The following is a 22873-nucleotide window of genomic DNA, read 5'->3' as shown; positions in this document are numbered from 1 at the left end:
AATGACCATACATGTCCAGGCTTAGACTCACAAAGCATAAATGTTTTCACCCCAAAACTGGCCATATTAAGGGGAAAATACTGAGTCTGTGATTACCTATCCTTGTACAGAATCAGACACATTCATAAATAGGTCCCTCTCAGGTGTCAGCAAATTTGATATCTATTTGTTTAGATAACAAGTACAGGCTAACAGTTATTCATCTTGACACAAAAATGTAAATACCTAACAGAGATACTAGTGTTTATAAATACCAGAAACCAAGACCAAGTTGACCAAGACCATTCTTTAACTGGTCTCTTTATAATTCCCTAAAGAATGATCACAGCAAATAACATTCCAATTTCATTGGTATATAGAGGCTGCAATCTATATACCTTGAAAATTTTTCCAAAACAGGATTCTATGCACTGGTTGGCACAGGGTCGCACCCAAAAGTTGTAAGACTGATTTTCTTTGGAGTGACTGGAGGGTAGGGAGGGAGGGTAGTATACGGGTTTAAGTTTTGTAGTATCTGAGGAAAATGAACTTGTCAAGTGCTCTCGTTAAATGTTTTAGTTGATGAAGAGCTTTTTAAATGTTATCTGGGAGAGAGTTCCACAGACTGCTGTGACATGAAAAGTTTTGCCATAGATTTCTGTGCGATGGTGGGGGACATGAAGTTTATTATTACCCCTAGTATATCTGTCGTGCATTGAGCTGATGGGGAGGAAATTTTGTTTAATATTTAGGTGTGTGGTTTGAAAATGTACTACAGAGAATTGAAAGAATATGTACAGGGTCGCACCCAAAAGTGGTAGGACTGATTTTATGTGGCGCGAACGGAGAGGTGGAGGGGGTCTGCCTGGCAGGGTAAGGTGGAAGGGGCTCTTAGCAACAGACCAACACCAATCTCAGTCACCTGCGGCCTGTCGTTGAGTGAGGACACCGATTTTAGTGAAGCAAGTTTTTTGTCCGAAAAACAAAATGAATCTGAAAATTTAGAGCAACGTTATTCCGTGAAGTTTTGTGCGAAACTCGGGAAGACGGCAACTCAGACCCTCGATATGATCAAGCAGGCTCATGGGGACACTGCCTTAAGCCGTTCCACAGTATTTGAGGGGCACAAGTTGTTTGAAGAGGGTAGGGAGCTCGTTGAAGACGACCATCACTCTGGACGGCAAGAACCGACACGAATGTGGACACAGTGAGGACACTGCTGAACACAGACTGACGCTTAACCAGTGAAGAAATTGCAGACCAGTTGGGTCTGTCTGCATCCAACGTCCAACGCATTATTTCACAGGATTTGGCCATGCGCAAGGTGTGCGCCAAGATGGCACCAAAAATTCTGCCATGGCGCGCTTGTTGTCAGACAGTCCTTGGTCAAATACGGCATTGCCGTGTTACCTCATCCACCCTATTCTCGCGATCTGGCACCACCAGTCTTCTTCCTCTCCCTGATGAAAAGACAGCTCAAGGGACGAAGTTTTGACTCAATAGAGGCCGTTCAAGAGGCTTTGATGAGGGTCATCAACGGCATCCCCAAAGAAAATTTCCAGCAGGCGTATAGGAAAAGTGAGCAACGTTATACTAAGTGTGTAGCAGGTCAAGGAGCATACTTTGAAGATTATTAAGTCGATGTAAGTATATCGTCAATAGAATTCTTGTAAAAAAATCAGTCCTACCACTTTTGGGTGTAACCCTATAAGTTGGGTTATCAAGACCTCAGCTTAGAGAAGATTTCCAGCAGTTAAATCAATTTCTCAATTACCAGTATAGGAAACAGTAAAAGGAAATGTTGGAGGTGGATCAATTCCCATCAATATCCCCAAGATATTGATGGGAATTGATCTGACATCGCAGTCTTGCATGAAGCAATTGAGCAGTCAAATCCTCATCATAATCAGTACAAATGTCTGGAATTGAACCTTCCAAATTATGCATAGAAATGATCTCAGGATGACTCAATTCCAGATCAGACACCACATCATCATCAGGTATGTACCTAATGATGGTGCTTGAGCGTTGAAACTGGTTGTACGCTAATAAAGAACAGTGGAGAGTTACTTTATATTCTTAATTTCATTAAGGTACATAGATACCTCTGCATCTGTAAACTGTCTTCTTTGATCTTGCAGGACCCCTTGGAAAATGAAGAAATATACTAGTCCTTAAATGAGGAAGTAAAAATTCAGGAAAAGTGTGACTTTGACATTTTTCATGAAAGAGAATGCATGGCAGTGAATCTGTTGCAGGTTGTTGGAACCAGGTAAGGAGGCCTCACGACTTTCATTTTTACTCTTACTTGATGCTAATCCCTTAAACTGCTTACAATTTTACCCCTTTAACGATGTAAAACTGTTTGTTAGGCATGCCATCATGATATTCAAAATCAGAATGCAAGTTACCTTATTTTGGTTATTAATCTGTGAATGGCATCTCCCCTTCTCCCCATAATTCATCACTTTGGAGTTCAAAATGCTCTCTAAACAGTACTCTTTTGTGAGGACCTTCCTATACACTTTCCATTAAGGGAAAGCTGTCTTCATATGCCCTATTAAACAGCCAAACACTTAAACAATTTCTTTGGAATGCTGATCTTTTGTCTAATGAAACTCAAATCATTTGATTCTCTTCCCTGAATGTAACTGATGGTAAAAGCCACTGAATTACATTTGTTGGCACTTTGGTGGCAAACATTCCATCCAAGGTCCTCTTTATTCTGAAAACCCATTCTAAATACCTCACAACTCAAGAAATTCTCCTGAACTGCACTGATTTCCTTCAAGCACACATCCTCCTGATATCATACAACACCTTCTGTGGGCTTATGCAATGGCATTAGCTGTTCTTGTCACCCTTTCCCCTCTCTTGTTCCCATCTTGCGATACACTAGAAAGCATTCTTCTTTCTGTACCTTACGAGGTGGTCCTTTGTCCAGAATGTTCTTTTGCACCCGGCAGCGAAGGCCAAGGCCTCTTCATTCTCCCTTTCATCAATTACCTCATACCCATTTCATACCTGTAGATGAACTGCCATGCCGCAGTCTTCTTTGTGCCTAGAACTCTTTCGAGCTCAGTAGTAGTTTTTAGGGGAGGCGACTGACAACTAAGGTCAATTTTGCCATAGGGGATGGACAGGAGAGGATGAAGGGTGGAGAGAGAAACCTGGTGTCAGCATTAGCCTACTATTTACAAAAGGCGCCAAGGGGTCCATAGTTTAATGTCCCATCCGACGGACGGCATACTCACTCAAAGTGCCCTCCACAAGGCACACCTCGAGTAGGGATCAGAGATACCTCTGAAAAATATTCATAACCTACAGGATTTGAAGCTGGGCCCTCTGGGTGGGAAGCCAGTACGTTAGCCACCGCACATTCTCGATCCCCTCTTACAAGCTGTATATTGTATTGGTATTTGGAACAAGAACCATATTCCTACACAACCTTAACCATAATGCTTCCACAATTTTTCCAGTGCCGCAAACCACACCAGAAGCTCCCAGGTAACCAACTAGGTAGTTGTTTTTGGTGCCAACATGACATCCCCTTACCTATCTGCTAACTATACTGTCAAAAGATGAGGAAATACTTTATACTTCTGACTTTCTGCCAAATCCATTGCCTACCAACAGTGATGAATCCTAGGAGATGAAGATCAGGGTACGAAAGGTCCTTCTGATGGAGACTGCATTCCTCAATTTGCTTTGACTACTTAGAAGACTTCTTCCATTATTCGCTTGGAAGATTTTAAAAAGATAATGAAACATCTGTTTGCACAGGCATTTTCCTTCCTGTTTTTAATGTTATCATTTTGAAATGCTTTAAGGACTTAGATGAAGATACAAAACAATTTGGACAAAAATTGATTACAAGTATTGATTTTACAGATACATGAACTATTCTCCAAAATTATTTGGCTTAATATATAATTTTTTGGACTCTTTCAAAATGGCAAAAAAGTACAAATGGCCCTAGTACAAAGTCTTCATTCTCATAGTCTCAAGTACAAATAAGGAATTGGTAAACATAACCACAATTACAAGTAAACATGAAATTTATATTTAATCAGTCTTTCCATTATTTTTCTTTATCACTCATGGCACTGCGCTGAATTTGATGTATGGATTTCCAGCATTGATGATTCCATTTTCGTACACATTTCTCTTGCTTTAGCTAGGCTTCTCCCTTTGGAGCTCTGCATCGACATTTGGCTCAATTAACATCTGATAAGTTTCACATTATATTACTGTATTTAACTGATCCAATAAGGACTTGCGACTGATTGTCCAATTGGTGCAATTATTTCTTTAACAGAGAAATAGCCTTTAATGAAGCAATTAGTAGGCTTTGAATTTGTTTCCTTTGAAGTTCTTACCAATTTTGGGACCTAATGCTTTTCTCAGCATCCCTTCAATTTCTATAACCCACATAATTGACATAGTCATTCGGAATTGTGGTCATCAGGGCTTCATATTTTGATTCTTTTCATAATCTCTTGTCCATAATACTATTTTATTTTGAAGACGCTGCATAAAGAAGCATTTTCTGATTGTTTTGTTGAAAAGAGGAAGTTTCTTGAATTGTGAGCAATGCTACTAATGGGACAACTGATGTCTCCTCATTGCTCATGCTTTTTCCACCTAATTTCTATCATTCTATGACCTCCAGACAATTGTCTTATAAATTTTAATCATAGAAAGATTCTTTTCTCATTTACAGAATAGACTAAATATTACCTAGAGCATGCTGAACAAGAGATGGTTTTATTGATGAGAGGTGACTGTTTTCAGGTTTCTGATGATACCAATAAAAATGTATAGGTAGCCATATGTATCTTGATTTGGTACCTCGTGGCATGACATTGACCACCCTACCTTTTTCATTATTCTGCTGAATACTATTTCATACAATTTCCAATGATGCCATTTCCATGCCAAATTCAATGAGCATTTTTCAATGATGGTGGAGGAATCTCATTGCTTTAAATAGGAAAATCATCATTAAGAAAAATAATCTCCTAAGGGTATACTGTAAGAGTATATGGTGAAAAGTTCTCAACCTTACACAGGTGATATTCTAATCAGAGAAAAATTTATATCTCTTAGGGTACATGAATCATGAAGTTTTAAGAAAAATTTCAACTTGTTCTCCCAAGTTGTTTCTTTATACATTTTTATAAAGTACAGGTCTTTTGAATTTCTTGTTAAAATGGAAAAACTCTAATTTCTTTTGGTCATTGAATTCATTATTTTAGATGCACCAATTCCTAAGGAAATTAATCCAAAGTTAACTAGTGTACAGGGACTATTAATCAACTATCAGCATCAACTATTAATAAGTGAGAAGCTGAATTAAGGCATGGTCTGAAATCCCTCGGAGATGATCCACGTAAAGGATGGACAAAAAGTACTGCCACAGATAAACATCAAAAGGTGCAAAATATTGTATTGGACGATAGGCAATTGAAGGTATTAGCGATAGCCAAGGAGACATTAGAAAAGTTGACCAGAACTAAAATCAGGGATATGTTAGCTCTTGGTAAGGTGGATGCTGCATTTTCTGAAAGCTAGTTACAAGCAAATGCGCACACAATTTCTGCATCAATGTTTCCACCAATTTAAAAGAAACCAACCCATTTTGTGCTACGATTTTTCACCATGGATGAGACATGGGTCAAACCCTGCCAGCTAGAAACAAAACAGCAGTCAAAGCAGTGTGTGGAAGTTGATTTCATCTGTTTTGGCAAAATGCCTCCGTATTCATACCCATCCATTTCAAGCAACTTCCCTAATATTCTTCACTAAACCATATTTCTCCAATAGCAGCAGGAGTTTCAGGAGAAATATGAGGTAATAGAGTTTGGAATGTCTAAACAAGTAAAGTTTCTCCCTATCTCCCTTGCTTCCATAAACAAAGGGTACTCTGGACTGAAATACCTCAATGTCTCCTTATCCTGAGGGACAGAACCATTGGAATACTGACCTTCTGCAGAAGGTCACAGCATTCCAATCCTTATTTTCATGTAGAACCAGATATTTTAATCTCCTAATATTCTAATCCATGTTCTCAAAGATGATGTGAACACTATAATCCCCAGAATTGTTCACCAAGAACTAGAGAATGCCATTGCACTATTCCAGTACTGACATATAAAAAATCTTGCAGATAAACCTTAAAATACTCCAAAATAAATTCAAGAAAAATTCTTTTTGTTTCTTTTTACATTGACTGGCTTTGTAAAAAACAAACTGGTCATCAATGAACTGCCAAACATTCTCATAGTTTCTCCAGCAACACTCTTGAGCCAACACTCTGTTCACCTTTGGTACCTTCTATACTAACTGACAAGGCAGAGGGAAAACATCCTCCCTAAATGTCTTGTGTAGAACATTGTTTGCATTTTTCAATTAGATCACTGCACTGACTCATCATCAAGGAAATAGAAGGCCGGTAGCTTCATCAGCAATTTGTGCAATAATGCCTGGAACAGATTCTACATAGCTTTTCTGGACTCAGCCATGAGACACAATTCTAACCTAATCCTAATACCAAACCTCACACTTAATAAATAGGTGACATATATTTTAACATGGCCATAAAAACCTCATAGTTGATTCATGTATAGGACATCTGATAAGCAAAATATCAGTTGTAATCATTGGTTAAGAAATGATAATGAATTGAAAGATTGTCCTGAAAAAGTTTATGGAATTTTAATTTCATAAGGGATAGAATCATTTCTGTTGCATTTATTATTGTCATGATATACATAATTATAAAGAAATTATTTCATTTTTTATTCGATAAAATTACACATAACAGGTGAATAATGACGCCTTTTTTCAAAGTTATAATAAACGTTTTATAATAGTATCAAGGCAGCAAGAGAATTATTGGGAAGAGTTTACAAGAGTCAAATAATACTGAGCATTTCATTATACCCATCAGTTATATTTTGCCTCAGAACTATTTAGGAGACTGATGTTTATCAAATTAGAGGACTTCAGTTCTTTTACTTCTTCCAACATCTTCTAGTGTTTGATGATGGTACTTTGTTTAAATGCTTACTAAATTATTGCTCATCTATGTGGTTATTCATTGGAATATGGCCGAGAATAATCCTCCAGTTAGGTATTGCAAGTGAATGGTTTTGAAGACATCTTACTGTTGCATGTGATCACTTCAAGTGTCACTCTGAGTGAATGCTCTTAAAGCATATATGTCACTTGAGTGGGTTTTCAGCGGTATGTGTCATCATGTGCCTCCTTAGATAACTATTGTAGGCAAATGCTTTACGACACACCTTGCAGGTGTATGGACTTTCATTAGTATGTGTCAACATGTGAATCTTTAGAGTACAACTCTGTTGGAATGCTTTTGGGCACCAATTGCATTTATGTGGCCTTTCACCAGTGTGAGTCAACATGTGAGTCTTCAGATGACCATGTTGGAAAAATTGTTTTGAACATACATTGCATTTGTGACTCTTTTCCCTAGTGTGTCAACATATGCTTCTTTAGATCATCACTATGAATGAATCCTCTGGAACATATCCCACACATGTGTGGTTTTTCCCCAGTGTGTGTCAACATATGCTTCTTGAGAACACCACTATGAGTGAATCCTCTGGAACATATCCTACATATATGTGGTTTTTTCCCGGTATGTGTAAACGTATGCTTCTTCAGATCACAACTTGTAGTGAATCTTTTGGAACATATCTTACAAGTGTATGGTTTTTCACCAGTGTGTGTAAACATGTGAGTCTTTAAAACACCTTTCTGAGTGAATCCTTTACTACATATATAACATCTGTACGGCCTTTCACCAGTATGTGCCAACATATGCCTCTTTAGACTATCATAGTGATTAAATCCTTTTGAGCATACGCCACATTTGTGGTGTCTCTCATTAGTGTGTATCAACATGTGCCTCCGTAAACTACCTTTCACACCAAAACCTTTCAAACACAATGCACATTTAAATGGCCTTTCTCCAGTATGTGATGACCTGTGGGTTTTGAATTGACTCAAATGAAGAAAGTTTCTGGAGCAGAATTCACATTGGTGCTTCTTTTTCACAGCATGCACCAATTTGATGTGCCTTGCAAGGTCATGTTTTCTCTCAAATAGCTCTAAGCAAATATCACATCTAAATTGCTTCACCCTGTTAAGGTGCATATGAATTATGTGATCTTTGAGAAGCTCATTTTGTGCAATTACCTTGTTGCAAAATTGACAAACATGAAGTCCAGTGCCTGCTGCATCCTTCACTGGACCATCTTGTTTCTGGCCATTATCTGAAAGATGTGATGAATAAGGTAAACTAGTCAATCAATAAACTGTTAATTCCTGCAATGAAATAATTTGTTATCACCAGTTGGTATAAACGCATTTACATATATAAATAACTATACACGTATACATGATCATATACCATTTATAATTCTTAACTGATAAAATCTAAAATCAGCACAATCAAGCCAAACAAAAGAACAGGCTTGAATAAAACAGCAACATTGACGAACACCCTAGAGTCTGATTGGTTAATCTAATGAATATGATAACAGAACCAGCAGTTTCATTGATCAGTGCAGTAAAACCATGACCAAGGAAACTTTCAGGTACGACGAGAATAAATGCATTGTTTGCAGTGGTTAACTTTTATTTTGCGGCAAAATACTTATGATTATTCATCATTCTTTTTGCAATTTATCATATTTAAAATGACCTTTCAGTACTTTTAAAACTGTTACTATAAGGACTATTTATCAATAATTTTATCATACCAGAAAGCAGCAAAATTGAAGACGGAAGTCCTCTGCTCTCTTTACCTTGTACCTGCAACACCTCTTCCAGTCTTCCTTCCATCAGAGGAATTTTAGCACCACCTTCTTCTTCAATGTCCACTTCCTCATCAGAGGACATATGCGATTCTGCATCTTCTAAATGGCCCTGCAAAATCAAAGAAAAATGCTTATGACATTGAGGTTATCAGAGCAAAACATTAACAAAGAGTACCATAAATAATCAAAATTCAAATAAAAAATTGTAAACTTGTAATCTTCAGATTACAATTATAAATAATATTTTAGCTGACACCTCATGAAAAAATGGATTTTTTCTTCAAATAATTTACTTGCATTAATTAAACCTTACATTAACTTATTTTACCCATAGTGAAATACAAGTTAAAGTGAGGCTAAGTCAGAGAGTACCCATCGATAAAAAGTAAGTTAATGTATGTATTAAAGAAACAGATATGGAAATATTTACATACTTGTAATTATTTAGTGACTACCAATTGTTATAAACCATAACACAGCAGTTAATAGTAAAGTTGGTTTCGGAGTTAATGTTAGAGTTAGCCCCACAGCCTCACATGTTATTACGTGCAATTCATAAATAATACCGAACAAAAATGTCTATAAAAGCATAATTAACAATCATCTTGCAACTGATAGATTATTATTGGTAGAAGTAAACACAGAACTGATGGACTTCATTCAGTTCTACATGCCACTAAGCAATCATAAGAAGGAAGAATTAGCTAGGATATACCATCAGTGGGAGAACATAATAGGGCATGAATTCCTGCATGGAAATATTTGATCATGACTATAGATTGGAATAAGACAATAGACGAAGGAAGATATATAGTAGAGGTGGGGGACTATGGTTTAGGCTCAATGAAGGAATGCAGAGAGAAATCAATTGAGCTCTGCTGGAGGGAGATAGGGGTAACTTATCACCAACACATGGTATAGACATCACAAAAGGCCTACGCATACATGGTGTATGATTCCAAGTGACTAAGAATGATATCAGTTACATTGTTAAATAAGGCTTGGCAAACAATGAGAAACAGGATGAACAATCTGTAAACATCAAGTTACATTTAATTAATTACAAGAGTAAAATAATATAATCGAAGTATATAAAATACAGGGAAAAAGAACAATTTTGAGGATAATGGTGGAGTGTACACGAAGGTAGGCTGATTGTTATATGTCCAACATATATTTTGCTGGCATTTTGCTGTTATTGGACTAAATAAAGAAATTGCTTAAGCTATGTCAAAAAATAAGAGAAGGCTAAATTTTGTAAAATAACCCATACAAAAAGCCAAACGTTTCCAGGGACTAAATAATTTTTAACAACAATTCCAATAAGGGATGAAAACTGAACTTTCAATGTGTTTCAAACAAGCAACATTATCACTCGTGAAAGAGATAATTAACTACATGCTTCAATTTTTCCCTTTTGTGAGATAGTGTTTTCCCTAACATATAAAATGACTGGGATTACTTGTATCTATCTATCTATAATTTGTAGAAAAACCAATCTCTCTTCCGAGAGATTGGTTTTTCTACGAGGGTCATCCGGAAAGTAGTACCCGTTCGTGAAATAAAGACACAAAAGTAAATATTAACAAACATAAAAAATTTTATTTGAAAGAGGATACTTTAAACTACTTCTCAACATAATCTCCAAGCAAATTAAGGCATTTGTCATAACGTGTGACAAGTTTCTGTATTCCTGCTGCATAGTCCTTCGCCGCCAGCTCATTGAGATACGCGAGGGACCCATCTTGCACAAATTTTTGCATAATGCAGATGGTGTTTAACAATTTCATGAACAATTGTTCGAGAAACATTGGGAAAATGCTCACAGATGTCATCAATTGTGACGCGCCGATCGTTCCTCACGAATTCGTCAACTGAGCTCACCAGTTGGTCTGTAATGACAGACGGTCTCCCCGAACGCTCATCGCCGTGTGTGTTCCCCCTCCCCATGTTGAAGTTGCGACACCACCGCCGAACAGACGAATCGTCCATTACATTGTCTCCATACACCTCCTTTAATTGGCGATGAATATCACATGGGCGAACGTTTCTTGCATTGAGGAATTTAATCACTGCCCTCACTTCACAACTGGCGGCGTTCTCAATTTTTTTAAACATTGTAAACAATCACAGAAACAACACAGGCAATGCTAGCGTCACGCAACTTGGCTCAGAGAAGGCAGACAAGCCACTGAAGCTATCTGACCTCGTCCAGCGGCTACTCGCGTCGTCAGCACTACATGCGGCACGAACGGGTACTACTTTCCGGATGACCCTCGTACAAATTAGTCCAAGAAAATGTTACGAAATATTCCTTTCTGCAAAAAAGTGTAATCGATTCCAAAATAGTTCTATTCCATGAATACAATTTATCTCCTCTCAATTGGTTATCAAATTTTTGTTGCTGTTGGATTGCATCCTTTTGGATTCAATTATTGATGACAGCCAAACACTCGAGACATTTGATGCTTAAATAGCCAGAATACCATTATATTCTTCATTCCAGGTGAACATACCAACCAGGGATAATATGCATCCTTCACAACCTAGTAAAATATTTCATAAACAGATATTAATCACAGAATGCATGAAATTCCCATTTTCCTTAACATAAATGTACATTTTGACAACTGTGTACCAAATATATATTTCCAAACCATGTAAATATAATTTATTTAAACCCATCATAAATATAAATCTAAACATACTTAAACTTCAATTAAATAATCCATACTAATTTCCAGCATTAATTGTAATTTACTATTTTCACCAAAAACATTCATCAACAGACCACAGCTGCTTAAACACAATCTGCAGACTTCAAATTTGGCTTTATTGCACCTTCTGTTCATTGCTAAGTACTCCAAATGATTTACTGGACAACCTAACGTTAAAAGCATCACGGCATCAGTCTCAATTTACTTGAAGTAGTATTAAAAGTTATCCTAACATCAATAACACAAGCATTTGCAAATACTTATGTTCTTGCTATAATGCTTACTTTCTATCCTCTACTTATGACTCTAAAACAATTCCTAACTCAAAGTCATACTGAAATGTAATGAAATAATTGACTTTGTAATTCCACACACTATTTGAAAAAAACACGACCCAGGTTTCGACGTTTCGAACGTCATCATCAGGTGGTCCTCAAAGAAGCACGCTGGCTATATATACACCTTCTGATCATAGGAGGGGGGGAGGTTTGTCAGAGTGGGGGGGAGGTTGGAGGGGTAAATAGGTTACATTTTTGATTTAGAAGAGTGGTAGGTCTAAGAGTTGAAAGTGGGAGGGATACGAAATTTCATTGGCAAGTTGATCTTTCCAACAGACACATTTCAAAATTTCCAACTGCTCCAAAGCATCGAGCCTTTGACCTTTTTCTTCAAAATGAATAATTTTAGTCACCAATTCACTCTTGTCGTCACTTTCGATTAGGTGCTTTGCGAAGAGGGATGTTATGTTCTTATTTTTTAACACATGTTTGGTGTTCTTTAATCCTTTCTTTAAATTTCCATCCTGTTTGCCCAATATACTTTGAGCTACAATCTGAGCACTTTAACTCATACACTCCACTTCTCTCGTTTTTGGGGACTTTGTCTTTAGTGTGAGAGATCAGGTACTTAGACATGAACGACTGTAAAAGGCACATTTAATTTTTTCCTTAAGAAAACTTTTAATTACTTTTTGAGAAATAGTCCCAAGATGTAGTATTCTCCGCCATTTGGCAGTGGGATCTTTTAAATGTTCTGGGTTGTAAATGTGTCTACAGGCTATTTTTGTAAGTTTATTCCGGTAAAGTTTATTTATTAGATCTTCTGAATAACCATTGTTCACTGCTAACGTTTTAATTACATTAAGTTCCTTATTTATTAGATCTTCTGAATAACCATTGTTCACTGCTAACGTTTTAATTACATTAAGTTCCTTATTTACATTGAATTTTGACATAGGGATAGCGGTTAAACGGTGGATCATTGCATGAAATGCCGAAAGCTTTTGGGTGAAGCAATGCCTTGAAGGGGAATTAATTAATTGGTCTGTATACATTTCTTTCCTAAAAATGGAATACTGTAACCCATCTTTGTCTTTAGAAATGGATAGGTCGAGGAAATTCAGGTCGAGGAAACTTTTTCCTCTTTTTCACACGTGAATTGTACATTAGAATTGATAGAATTTAGATGTGCTAGAAACTGATCTAGTTGCCTATCAGAACCTGTCCACACACAGAAGACATCGTCTACATATCTTAGCCAACAAAATACATTATTAATGAGAGGGTGAGCTGAGGAGAACAAAACTTTTTCAAAATTGTCCATATACATATCGGCCAGGAGTGGGGACAAGGATGAGCCCATGGCTAAACCATTGGGTTGTTTTTTTAAATAAAGTGTGTGGAATTACAAAGTCAATTATTTCATTACATTTCAATATGTTATGCAAATTCCACAAAGTTACGCCTGAGACAACAAATTTCAAAGTCATACCTCAGTCTTAGCATACTTCCCCTAGAACCTACCCATAATACCTCTTCATCAGCCACATGGCTTGATGCAATAATGACAGTCAACCCAGACAAAATCATAACATATGGGTAACCTGCTGTCCCAGGAATATCCATGCATGATGTATTATTTTTAACATACTCAGTTAGATGTACTAAATTTAAGCAGAAATTCATTTTTACAAGAAATTTCAAGTCTATAGATGACAAAGACCTAGTATGGCTACCATTCCATAGCAGTCTATAGAATTCATTGATGATGTAGATAAAAGAGTAGAACTATTTAATACATTTTTAATGACCTAGGAGACAAACATGCATCATTTAAAAAAATCGGACTGGCAAGACCATGCTTCCCTTGGATATCAGATGAAATAAAATATCTGATGCACAGGCATTATGCAGTCTATAGCCTGTTTAAAAAACATAAAAAGGAAAATGAATTCATCATTTATAAAAACTGTGCAACAAAACAAATTAAACAAGTCATCAGAAATTCCAAAATCAGATATGCCTTTGAAATATCTACAGAGCCTCCGTCACATATTTGGAAAAACTTGAAGTACCTTGGTGTCAGAAAAACTAAAAATCAAAACTCTCTGCCTGCTGACATTTCTCCAGATGACCTAAACCATTTGCAATGGCCTAAAATTGTTGATTTGTGGAAGCAATGCATATTGGAGAGTTGAACACTTTGTTTTTCCACATGAGTTTAGGTGTGCGTGGTCCTGTTTTGATTAGCAGGGTCTTGATGAAGACTTTATATGTTGAAACCTGGGTCTTGGATGTTCCAATAGTTGCGGTGAGCAGTTAGTTCTCACTTCCAATTTTGTGTCAATTCCACCTCTTCCCTCTCCTTCCTTCCCTATCTCCGCTCTCCTCTAGCCTCTCATCTCGACAACCATTCTTCTCAACCTTCCCCTGCCTCCCGTTCTCTCCTTCGTTACTATTCCAGCAGTCATTACTTCTCTATCTTTCAATGAAGACGGAGTAGAATTCCATCAAAATTATCTAGAAATAATGTGCAAATGATCTTTTTTCATGTTTCTATATCATTTGTTACTGTGTAATGTACTATGAGGGCTTCCGTGTTATGTGGACGAAATCATATATATATATATATATATATATAGTTATATATAAATATATAGCAAATTTTTAAAGTCTCACATACTTGAATAATAATGATAACACATAGCACTGGTAGACACATAAAAATATAGAAACACAAAAAAGAGACTCACTATTTTTTGAATTTTTGGTGCTCACAGCCACTTTCATCAGTGATTGTAGCCATAGATTTTTCCTCCCATCACTCCCTAACTGAAAGAATCTCTGCATTTGTAGACCCTTACCTCTAACCACTGGTGCATTCCTAACCCATCCATAACTCATTTTCTTTGAACGATAAGTTTTTCTTGCAAATCTATGGCAGTGGCACGGGCAGCAGGTTCAGCCCTTCCTATTTAAACCTCTTTCTTGGTCTCGAAGAGAAGAAATTCCTGTTAAAACAACCATTGCAACCTTTATTGAGGCTCAGATACATTGATGATATCATCATATGATACTGATTCCCTGAAAACTGTCATTTCTGACCTAAATTATTCGTCCTCTGTCTCCTTCAGTTTTAGTTTCCTCCTCCCAAATCGCCTTCCTGGATGTGCGTAACATTTATAAACCAAACATTTTACACATCTATGCACATAAAACCCACAAATAAACAGCAATACTTATACTATGATAGCTGTCACCCATATCATACCAAATGCTCCATTCCTTATTCTCTGTCCATAAGAGGACAGAGAATTTGCAATGATCCCAACTTTCTTGATAATTTCCTTTCAAATCTACATTATTTCCTCCTCAAACAAGGCTGTCCTGAATCCGTCCTGAACAAAAGAATCCAAAAACATGCCTACACTCCCAAACCTTCCTTTGATGCAGTAACCTACCCTCTTTCAATTTGCACCACATACTTCCTGGGCTTTAAATCTTTATGATTAATCCTAAAAGACCCTTATCCTTAAAAATCATTATGCCACCACCAATCATTTTCCCAAATGCCCCTCAGTTACTTTCAAATGCCTCGCCAACCTATCCAATCTTCTTAAAACAATAAACCATTCTTAAATCCTCACCCTGTCCCAAAAACACTTGCATTCCATGCAATAAACCCAGATGCAAAACATGTGCTATTTTTAAAAACCAAAATCCCATCCCTCTCCCACCCACTTTTTAACTCTTTCCCACCAATTCCCTCCTCTACTTGCACCTCTAGCAATGTAGTGTACCTGCTGAAGTGCCAACTTTGCCATGCCTATTATATTGGGCAGTGTACCACATCCCTTAATATTAGAATTAACAACCAACGAGCCTGATGCAAGAATTCTTCCCTAATTGATTTGCTCCCTATCCGCAAACATGCCTCCAAACACAACACTCTCCCCTTTGATAAATGCTATATAAAGTATATCAATCTTAGCATCCCTCCTACCCTCTGATCCTCCACTGAAACTCAAAACCATTAGAGCAATCCTTCATCTGGCTCTTGGAGTCTTAGAATTGACCAGGAATCAATATTAGGTGTTAATTACCCTGCTTCAAACATTTCCATCCTCCCTCCACCCCCATCCCCTTCTAAGTTGTCCCCACCCTTCTATTGCTGCCCCTCCAATCCTTTTCCTTCCGAATTCTCTCCTAACCTTCCTCTTACATCCATTGCTCCAGCCCTTGTATTCCCTTCAGTTCTGTCCCTCTCTTCCTTGATGAAGGTGGCTATGACCACTGAGAATTTGCAAAATAGTGAGCCCCTTTCCTGTGTTTCTGTCTGTCTACTAGTCCTGTGTTATACATTATATATCCACTATTTTTTTCTTTTTGATGCACAAATCTGTTATGAATGAATTTGTCTGTGTATATGTACGTATGTTTACACATGAATGTATTTTTAATTTAATGAACAATATAGCATGCATTTGATAATGGGTTAAATAGAAGAAGGAACCATTAAGTCTAAATTTTTCCCAGATAAAGACCTTTATCTATGTTCATTAAATTCCAATTCCTCACAGCATGACATTTCTTATGGCCACAATAGACATTATACACACTCATACCTCTACATCTCACAAAGAGGGCTTAGAATCCCTGAAATATAACCTCTCCTTACAAACCACCACATATCCCATCAATTTATTTCTTTTTCTATGGACCCAACTGGTTTTAAACAAAAATGCTTTCCAATTAAAGAACAAGCTATGTTGGCAAATACGTGGGCAATTAAAAAAGTAAGGTTCCTTATTTTTCTTCATGAAAAATCAAATTTTACATACGTCCTTGGAATGGTTGAGCATTTAGCTATTTTTTTACATTGTTACCTTGATGATGAATCTCTTTTTGTAACCTTATAAGCAGCTTTTTAACTGTGTAACAAAGCCAGCTGATGACTGCTTCCCTGATGAAAATTCATTGCCATTTGGCCGAATGGTACGGTGTATGGACATCAAAAATGTGCTGAAGTTGTGCTAGGAGTTTTTAGATGGCTGGGAAAATGTTTACAATGAGCAATGGTCTCGATGGCAATGTTTGTTGGAATCTCTGGTGGCATTAATTAATGATATGGTGTGCAATAACCAGAGAATTACCTTTCAAGAAATAGAAGGCCTTAATGAAGTATTGTTATTTTTCCAAAATGAATATTGGGTCCAAAAATCTCAGTTTAAACAAGGTGCCTCAAGGAAGGAGTGTTTCCATCATGATAACATGCATGTCTTATCTAACGGTCACCCTTCTTAATAAATTTGGTTGGGATATCATTGCCCACCTTGCTTACAGCCCTGACAATACCATTAGTAACTACTATTTGTTTCCTGCTCTTAACTCCTCGGAGAACAGAAATTCAATTCAGACAAGGAAGTGCAAGAAGCAGTTGTCAGTTGGCTTTGTGATGTGGCAGGAGAAAGGTACAATACCAATATTAAAAATCTGATAATAATGATGCAAAATATGATTGATCATCTAGGCAACTATGTAGAAAAATAGCTAATAGGCTTTTTTATGTTGCATACCATGTTGAGAATAAATTTGATTTTTCATGAAAAAAATTAGGACACCTTTCTTTTCAAATTGCCCTGGTAAAATGCAGTGCATTAGATATGCCTACAGCTCCTCAATATGCCAATCTTTTTATCAGTAAACTTGAACATAAGTTCCCCTATCCAACAAAACCCTCAAACCCTACTTCTGGATCTACAATATTAATGACATTTGTCTCCATCAGTCACCCTAATGCAAAACTTTATCGTCTTCTATTTTTTCTCTCAACTTGTTTTTCACGGTATCTTTCAATTTATCTGCATATGGCATGGATATAACTTTCCCAGATATTTAAAATTCACATCCAGAAAAATAATTTTAACACTAGTTTAAATGAAACTAACCACCAATTGACAATACGTTCATTTCAACAGCAGCAGCCCAAAACACACAAAATGCTTTATCCTTTCCTCACTCTTAGTCTGTGGATTCTGTTTCTACAAAAATGCCCCCTTAAAAAAAATACATGGAGCAGCTACTTGACTGTATCAGAAAATAAGGGTACCTTGGAAAACTGCCGAATAGTTAAATTGTCAAACCTTCAACCCAATACACATCTCTTAATCAGCAAAACTGCCTGAAATGAGCTAACCTTCTCATCACTTTATTTCCAAACACAATAAAATTAAACATAATCAGTGATCTTTTCTTTATTATTAATAAGATTCAGTCCATATCACTTTTATTACCACATTGTTCCTCAATTTTGTTTGTATGCCCATAAAATTGGCAAGACATTTGCATCTTCAATTCGACCTGCAAGTAGCCCCTGTCTTTTCTAAGCCCATGTCTGCAAATATGCAACAGCACATGCTGCAAATGCTGCCATTTTTTTAAGACCCTCTAACTTCCTCACTATCACATTGTAACCTGACCCCACCTGCACCACAAAGAACATATTGTCTCTCTACATTAACTTCTGCCCTGTCTTTTACATGGGTTAATGAAACACCACCTTTTCCCCCTTAAGCAATAACTTATTCTATTCTACCAGACCCCCCATCATTCTTAATTATCTTATCCTTAATCAGCCCGCATCTCACACCCAATCTTTTGACGTCCACTTCTCTGTTTAGCTGATTAAAATCCTTTCAAATCCTGCACGTAGCCTAAAGGTAAGAACCGCGAGATGGCACATATCTGAGTGCTCCTGTCATTAAAAGCATTTGAGCCTTACCAAGCCCTCAGAATGAATCAAACAGCTGGATACCTATCTTAAATTTGTATTGGAGGGACAGACTGGATAACGAGATATTTACACAGAGAAGTTCTAAAAAGTAAGAAGAGAAAGGGCAATGAAGTCATCCCAGCAAACATCAAAAATTTGAAATTGTATCAGAGTGCTTCCAGCCCTATCAGCTTCACTCAGAACACCTGATTAAAACAGCACCTCCACTATTCTTACACACCTGAACACTCCTTAATTGGTGCAAGCCATCTATTTCAGTTCTTAAAACTAATCCTGTCCAAAAGACATCATTATGGGACCGTAAGTTTCATTTAAGTTGTTTTCATTCATACTCTATATGACTTCCCTAAATCTGACTACCTCGGGGAGCCTTTCAATTATAAAACATCTGCTTAATAGTTTTCTTCACCCATTATAGATAACATCCATTTTGAGGCCTTTTATCATATGGTACCTAAATTTAATTTTCCCAATTTTTCCCCCAAAATTTTTAAACAAACCTTGTACATGTCATGCTACACAATAGCCATTACCTGTCCTAACAGTTTACTTTGCCATATAATCCTGGGCACACCTAATCTTCTCCTAAGAAATGGACCAATCACTACATTCACCCATTTGAATACATCACCGATATCATGAGCGGTAATTCAATGCTTTTGCCTATTCCCTTGCCAAGGAGTTACATCTGTGGACCATTGCAATAATGCTCAATGGATGCAAAAACATATAAGTCTTTTTCATTAACACTAGTGCCATTAATTAGGGTAAATAGCCTGACATTTGATGCATGACAATTAAACATCTGTTCTTCTAATTGGCAATCATAATTTTGGAAAATTAAGCAGTATAAGTGATGGCATAAATGCTCCTATTTTTCCTTTACCTCAAGAGCAGTTCCTTCCTGAATTGGAATATTGTGGTCCACTTCTTCCGGGCTAGCTGGAATTTCAATCACCTCAGGCTCTTAAACATCCATCTTCTCCTTTTTTTACTGTCATCTGAACATTATTGTTAAAAATGTTGAACAATAATAAAAAAATGATAAAATATATGACTAGCAACATCAAAATTAAAGTTGAGTGCTCAATCAAAAATTTCCATTGAATAAAAATGATTCTGACGCTTGAAATTTTAAATTAAGCTGCAGATCTTTTGTGCTAATATGTTATGCTTATGACATAACAGATTTTCATGTTAACCCGTGGGAAGATAATTTATATCATCATATACCACAGCTAAAATATCACAGGAAAACCATTTATTAAGAGAAATAATTCTAAAATGCTAAAATACATTACCTGTTTGCCAATTTGAACATTTAAGGATGAGAATTTTTTAAAGATATTGTGTAACAAAAATTATTTATATCAGGTTATCATTGGATATATATGTGAAAATGTAAATCTCAGAAATTCCACAATGACTGAATGAGAATTTTTCTTAAATATGGATTCATTCAAAATTGTAAATGTTGAACATGTGATCCCATAACTTTCACTAAAAATGACAAGTTTTCAGTCATTTTCTGGGTAAATTTTGTTTCGATGTTAAACTGAGAAACTACCATAGTTTCAAACCTTACATGAATGAAATATTGTTGTATAGAAGTATATCTTTTAAAAACTAGTGTATTGACGACTCTAGCATAGCAGTAAATGTACCGCAACACAGAGGAAATACTTTAGCAATGCATTTTTAATATTCATCATAACTACTCAGGCTTGCAATGCACAAAAATGAATGCAAATATTAATTGATAAAAAACACCACAATTAGAATAAAGTGGCCTCTAGTCATTTTAAAACACCTGCCCAGATAAAAATGCCACTGGATTCCTGAGGCTCACGATTACAAGCAATCACCACAGTCTTCATTCTTTTGAAAACAAGATATTCCCAAAAAATCACTGGAATGCTTCCTACAGACAAACACGTCACATCTGGCATTTAATGAGTACTATTATTCTTTACACTGAGGATATTTCTTTCCTGAAATATGATTATCACTCTAGCAGTGACCACTCCATGATTCGCAAAGTCCTCATCACTAATCCTGGAAGCAACATTGCACTCCCTCCTTAGATTTTCTTCCTTTACCAAATATGAACAAAGAAATGGAATTATAAAAAAAAACCTGACTAAAATTTGTTGTTTTAGGTGTAATGTCATGGAATTTGCATAAGATAATGAAATGAAATAATTGCTAAACATTACCTGAAGAAACATACAGAAATAGCCTTAAGCCACATTTACAAAACCAAAAATTTAAAAGATCCCATTGCTTAAAGGCTACCACTAATCTATCCAGGGACTATTTCTCAAAATTTAATTAAAATAGTACCAAAAACCAAATAATAAATGTGATTTTATAATGGTTCATGCCTTAAGAACCTGATCTCTCTCACACACTACCCAAAAACGAGAGGAATGGCATGTGTATGATTTCAAGTGCTCAGAATGTAATACAAATTGTATTAGGCAAACAGGATGGGAAATTTAAAGAAAAAATTAAAGAACGTGTGTAAAATAAGAGCATAACATCTCTCTGTGCAAATAAACTCATCAAAAGTGCCCACAAAAGGGTATTTGTGACAGAAATTACTTACTTTGAAAATAAATGTCAAAGCCTTGAAGCTTTGCAGCAGTTGGAAATTTTGAAATGCATCCATTGCAAAGATGCGCTAGCAAATGAAATTTGTATCCCTCCAGCTCCACACTCCTACACCTATGCCATTATGCTAGCACTGACCATTATGCTAAACCTAGCCATTATGTTAGCACTGGTACATAAATTTCATAAATATGGAAAATTATCGTAAAATATGACAAGAAGTTTCAGTTATGTTGTCACAAAAATATTAAAAACTGTTTAAAAAATTAAATATAACTGCTTTCCGACTTTATCATTCATTATTAGAGTAGATATCAATAGAAAAATACCAATCAATATGAATAAATAAAACATATAAAATAGGATTTATCTATTTTCCAATGTCTACTTTCCACCTATTTGGCACCTGAATTTAGCTTTAATCCTTGCAAAACTATGACGACTAGATACTATTAAGCTGCACAATTCGTCAAAATAATTATATATGTAAACCCTACAAATTCCGTTTATATCACTAACTAAAAACTACCCACTTTTTGCTGCACATTTTACCTAATAATTCCTGGAGTTTCTTCGCGAGGAGGAAATTTCTTCAAAACAATGCGGTTTTATTGGCTTATCAACAAGTAGTCATACCTACATTATATTATTTACCACGAGATATTATATCACAGATGTACATACGTAAATTATTGATCTTTTCTGCTTTTTTTAATAGTTATGCACCGTAATTGCCCTCTTTTATTAAATATTTCCACTCTTTTTCGAAAAAAATGCCAGTCTAAGTACACTCTCACATACTCTTCCAATAAAAATTTAAGTATTACATTTTTTCCTACGTGCATACTTAATGCATAAAATATTCGCAATTTTCAAGTTAATGCCCGTATTTGCCATTCGTTCACTAGACATTTAGGCATTTGTACAATAGGGAGGAAATTTATTTAATATAAATACGTTTATTAACCAATATAACTTACTTTCTTCAACGCATATTATAATCAAGGACATTGCTCAGAACATTACGAAATAAAAACAAAAGTTACACACAACTCACCTTTGCGCGACCAATATTTCTCTCTTCCTGTTTCTTTTCTGCTTGCATCTCCAATATAAGACGGTTTTCATGGCATTGCTGCTTAAACATATAGAAATCGGTCACTATTTTAAAGCACTCATAGCAAATGAACCACGGGTTGTTTCCTTCCCTCACTACCTATGAAAACAAGATTATCAAAGTATAAAACCCCATAAATCATCTCTCAACGGAACTCTAATTATTGAAAGAGTAATGCAGAGGCTTTGTTTCGACCTAGAACCGGGCACTACCGAAATATTCCTGTTAAAATCACGATAAAAACGTCAATGTGAAAGTTACGTAAATATACAACGGATAGCCTACTTTCAATTCCAATAACTCTTCTATTGCTTCCCGCACCAGTTGCTCAGCATCGTCGTTTTCATAAAAAATATTCGTCAACCGACCACCACGGCCAATACATAGTCGACACTTTAAACTTTCTTGTCGAGGCATTTTCGTAACACTTCCAGCTGTCAAAAATATATATACGTAAACAATAGATTCCAAAATGGCCGACTATATTTCGATGAGTCGTTCGTTCTGAATCGATTGTTATATGCGAG

General features: G+C 36.2%; 1 protein-coding gene across 1 annotated transcript; it reads right to left on the bottom strand.

The window, feature by feature from the left end:
* Positions 1-6036: 6036 nt before the first annotated feature.
* LOC139691689 (uncharacterized) lies at positions 6037-22793 on the bottom strand. Its single transcript, XM_071589533.1, has 5 exons — positions 22632-22793; positions 22287-22445; positions 8817-8937; positions 8206-8282; positions 6037-6096 (listed from the first exon to the last, which is right to left on the bottom strand). The coding sequence occupies exons 1-5, from the start codon at positions 22761-22763 to the stop codon at positions 6037-6039; spliced, it is 549 nt and encodes a 182-aa protein (XP_071445634.1). The 5' UTR covers positions 22764-22793.
* Between the last annotated feature and the right edge of the window lie 80 nt (positions 22794-22873).

Source organism: Hetaerina americana, unplaced genomic scaffold, assembly GCF_022747635.1.
Source record: "Hetaerina americana unplaced genomic scaffold, ioHetAmer1.1.p SCAF_39, whole genome shotgun sequence".
Taxonomy (NCBI): Eukaryota; Metazoa; Arthropoda; class Insecta; order Odonata; family Calopterygidae; genus Hetaerina; species Hetaerina americana.
Note: the sequence above shows the minus strand (reverse complement) of the source record. Positions and strands in the feature narration are given on the sequence as shown.

Bases quoted from the DNA above. Each gene is read 5' to 3' on its own strand.
- LOC139691689 (XM_071589533.1), bottom strand. From the start codon at position 22,763: ATGCCTCGACAAGAAAGTTTAAAGTGTCGACTATGTATTGGCCGTGGT. The intron at 8,283-8,816 runs GTAAAGAGAGCA...CACATCTTTCAG, and splicing joins AGAGGTGTTGCAGGTACAAG to ATAATGGCCAGAAACAAGAT. The intron at 6,097-8,205 runs GTAATTGCACAA...GGCATTCTCTAG, and splicing joins TTTGTCAATTTTGCAACAAG to TTCTTGGTGAACAATTCTGG.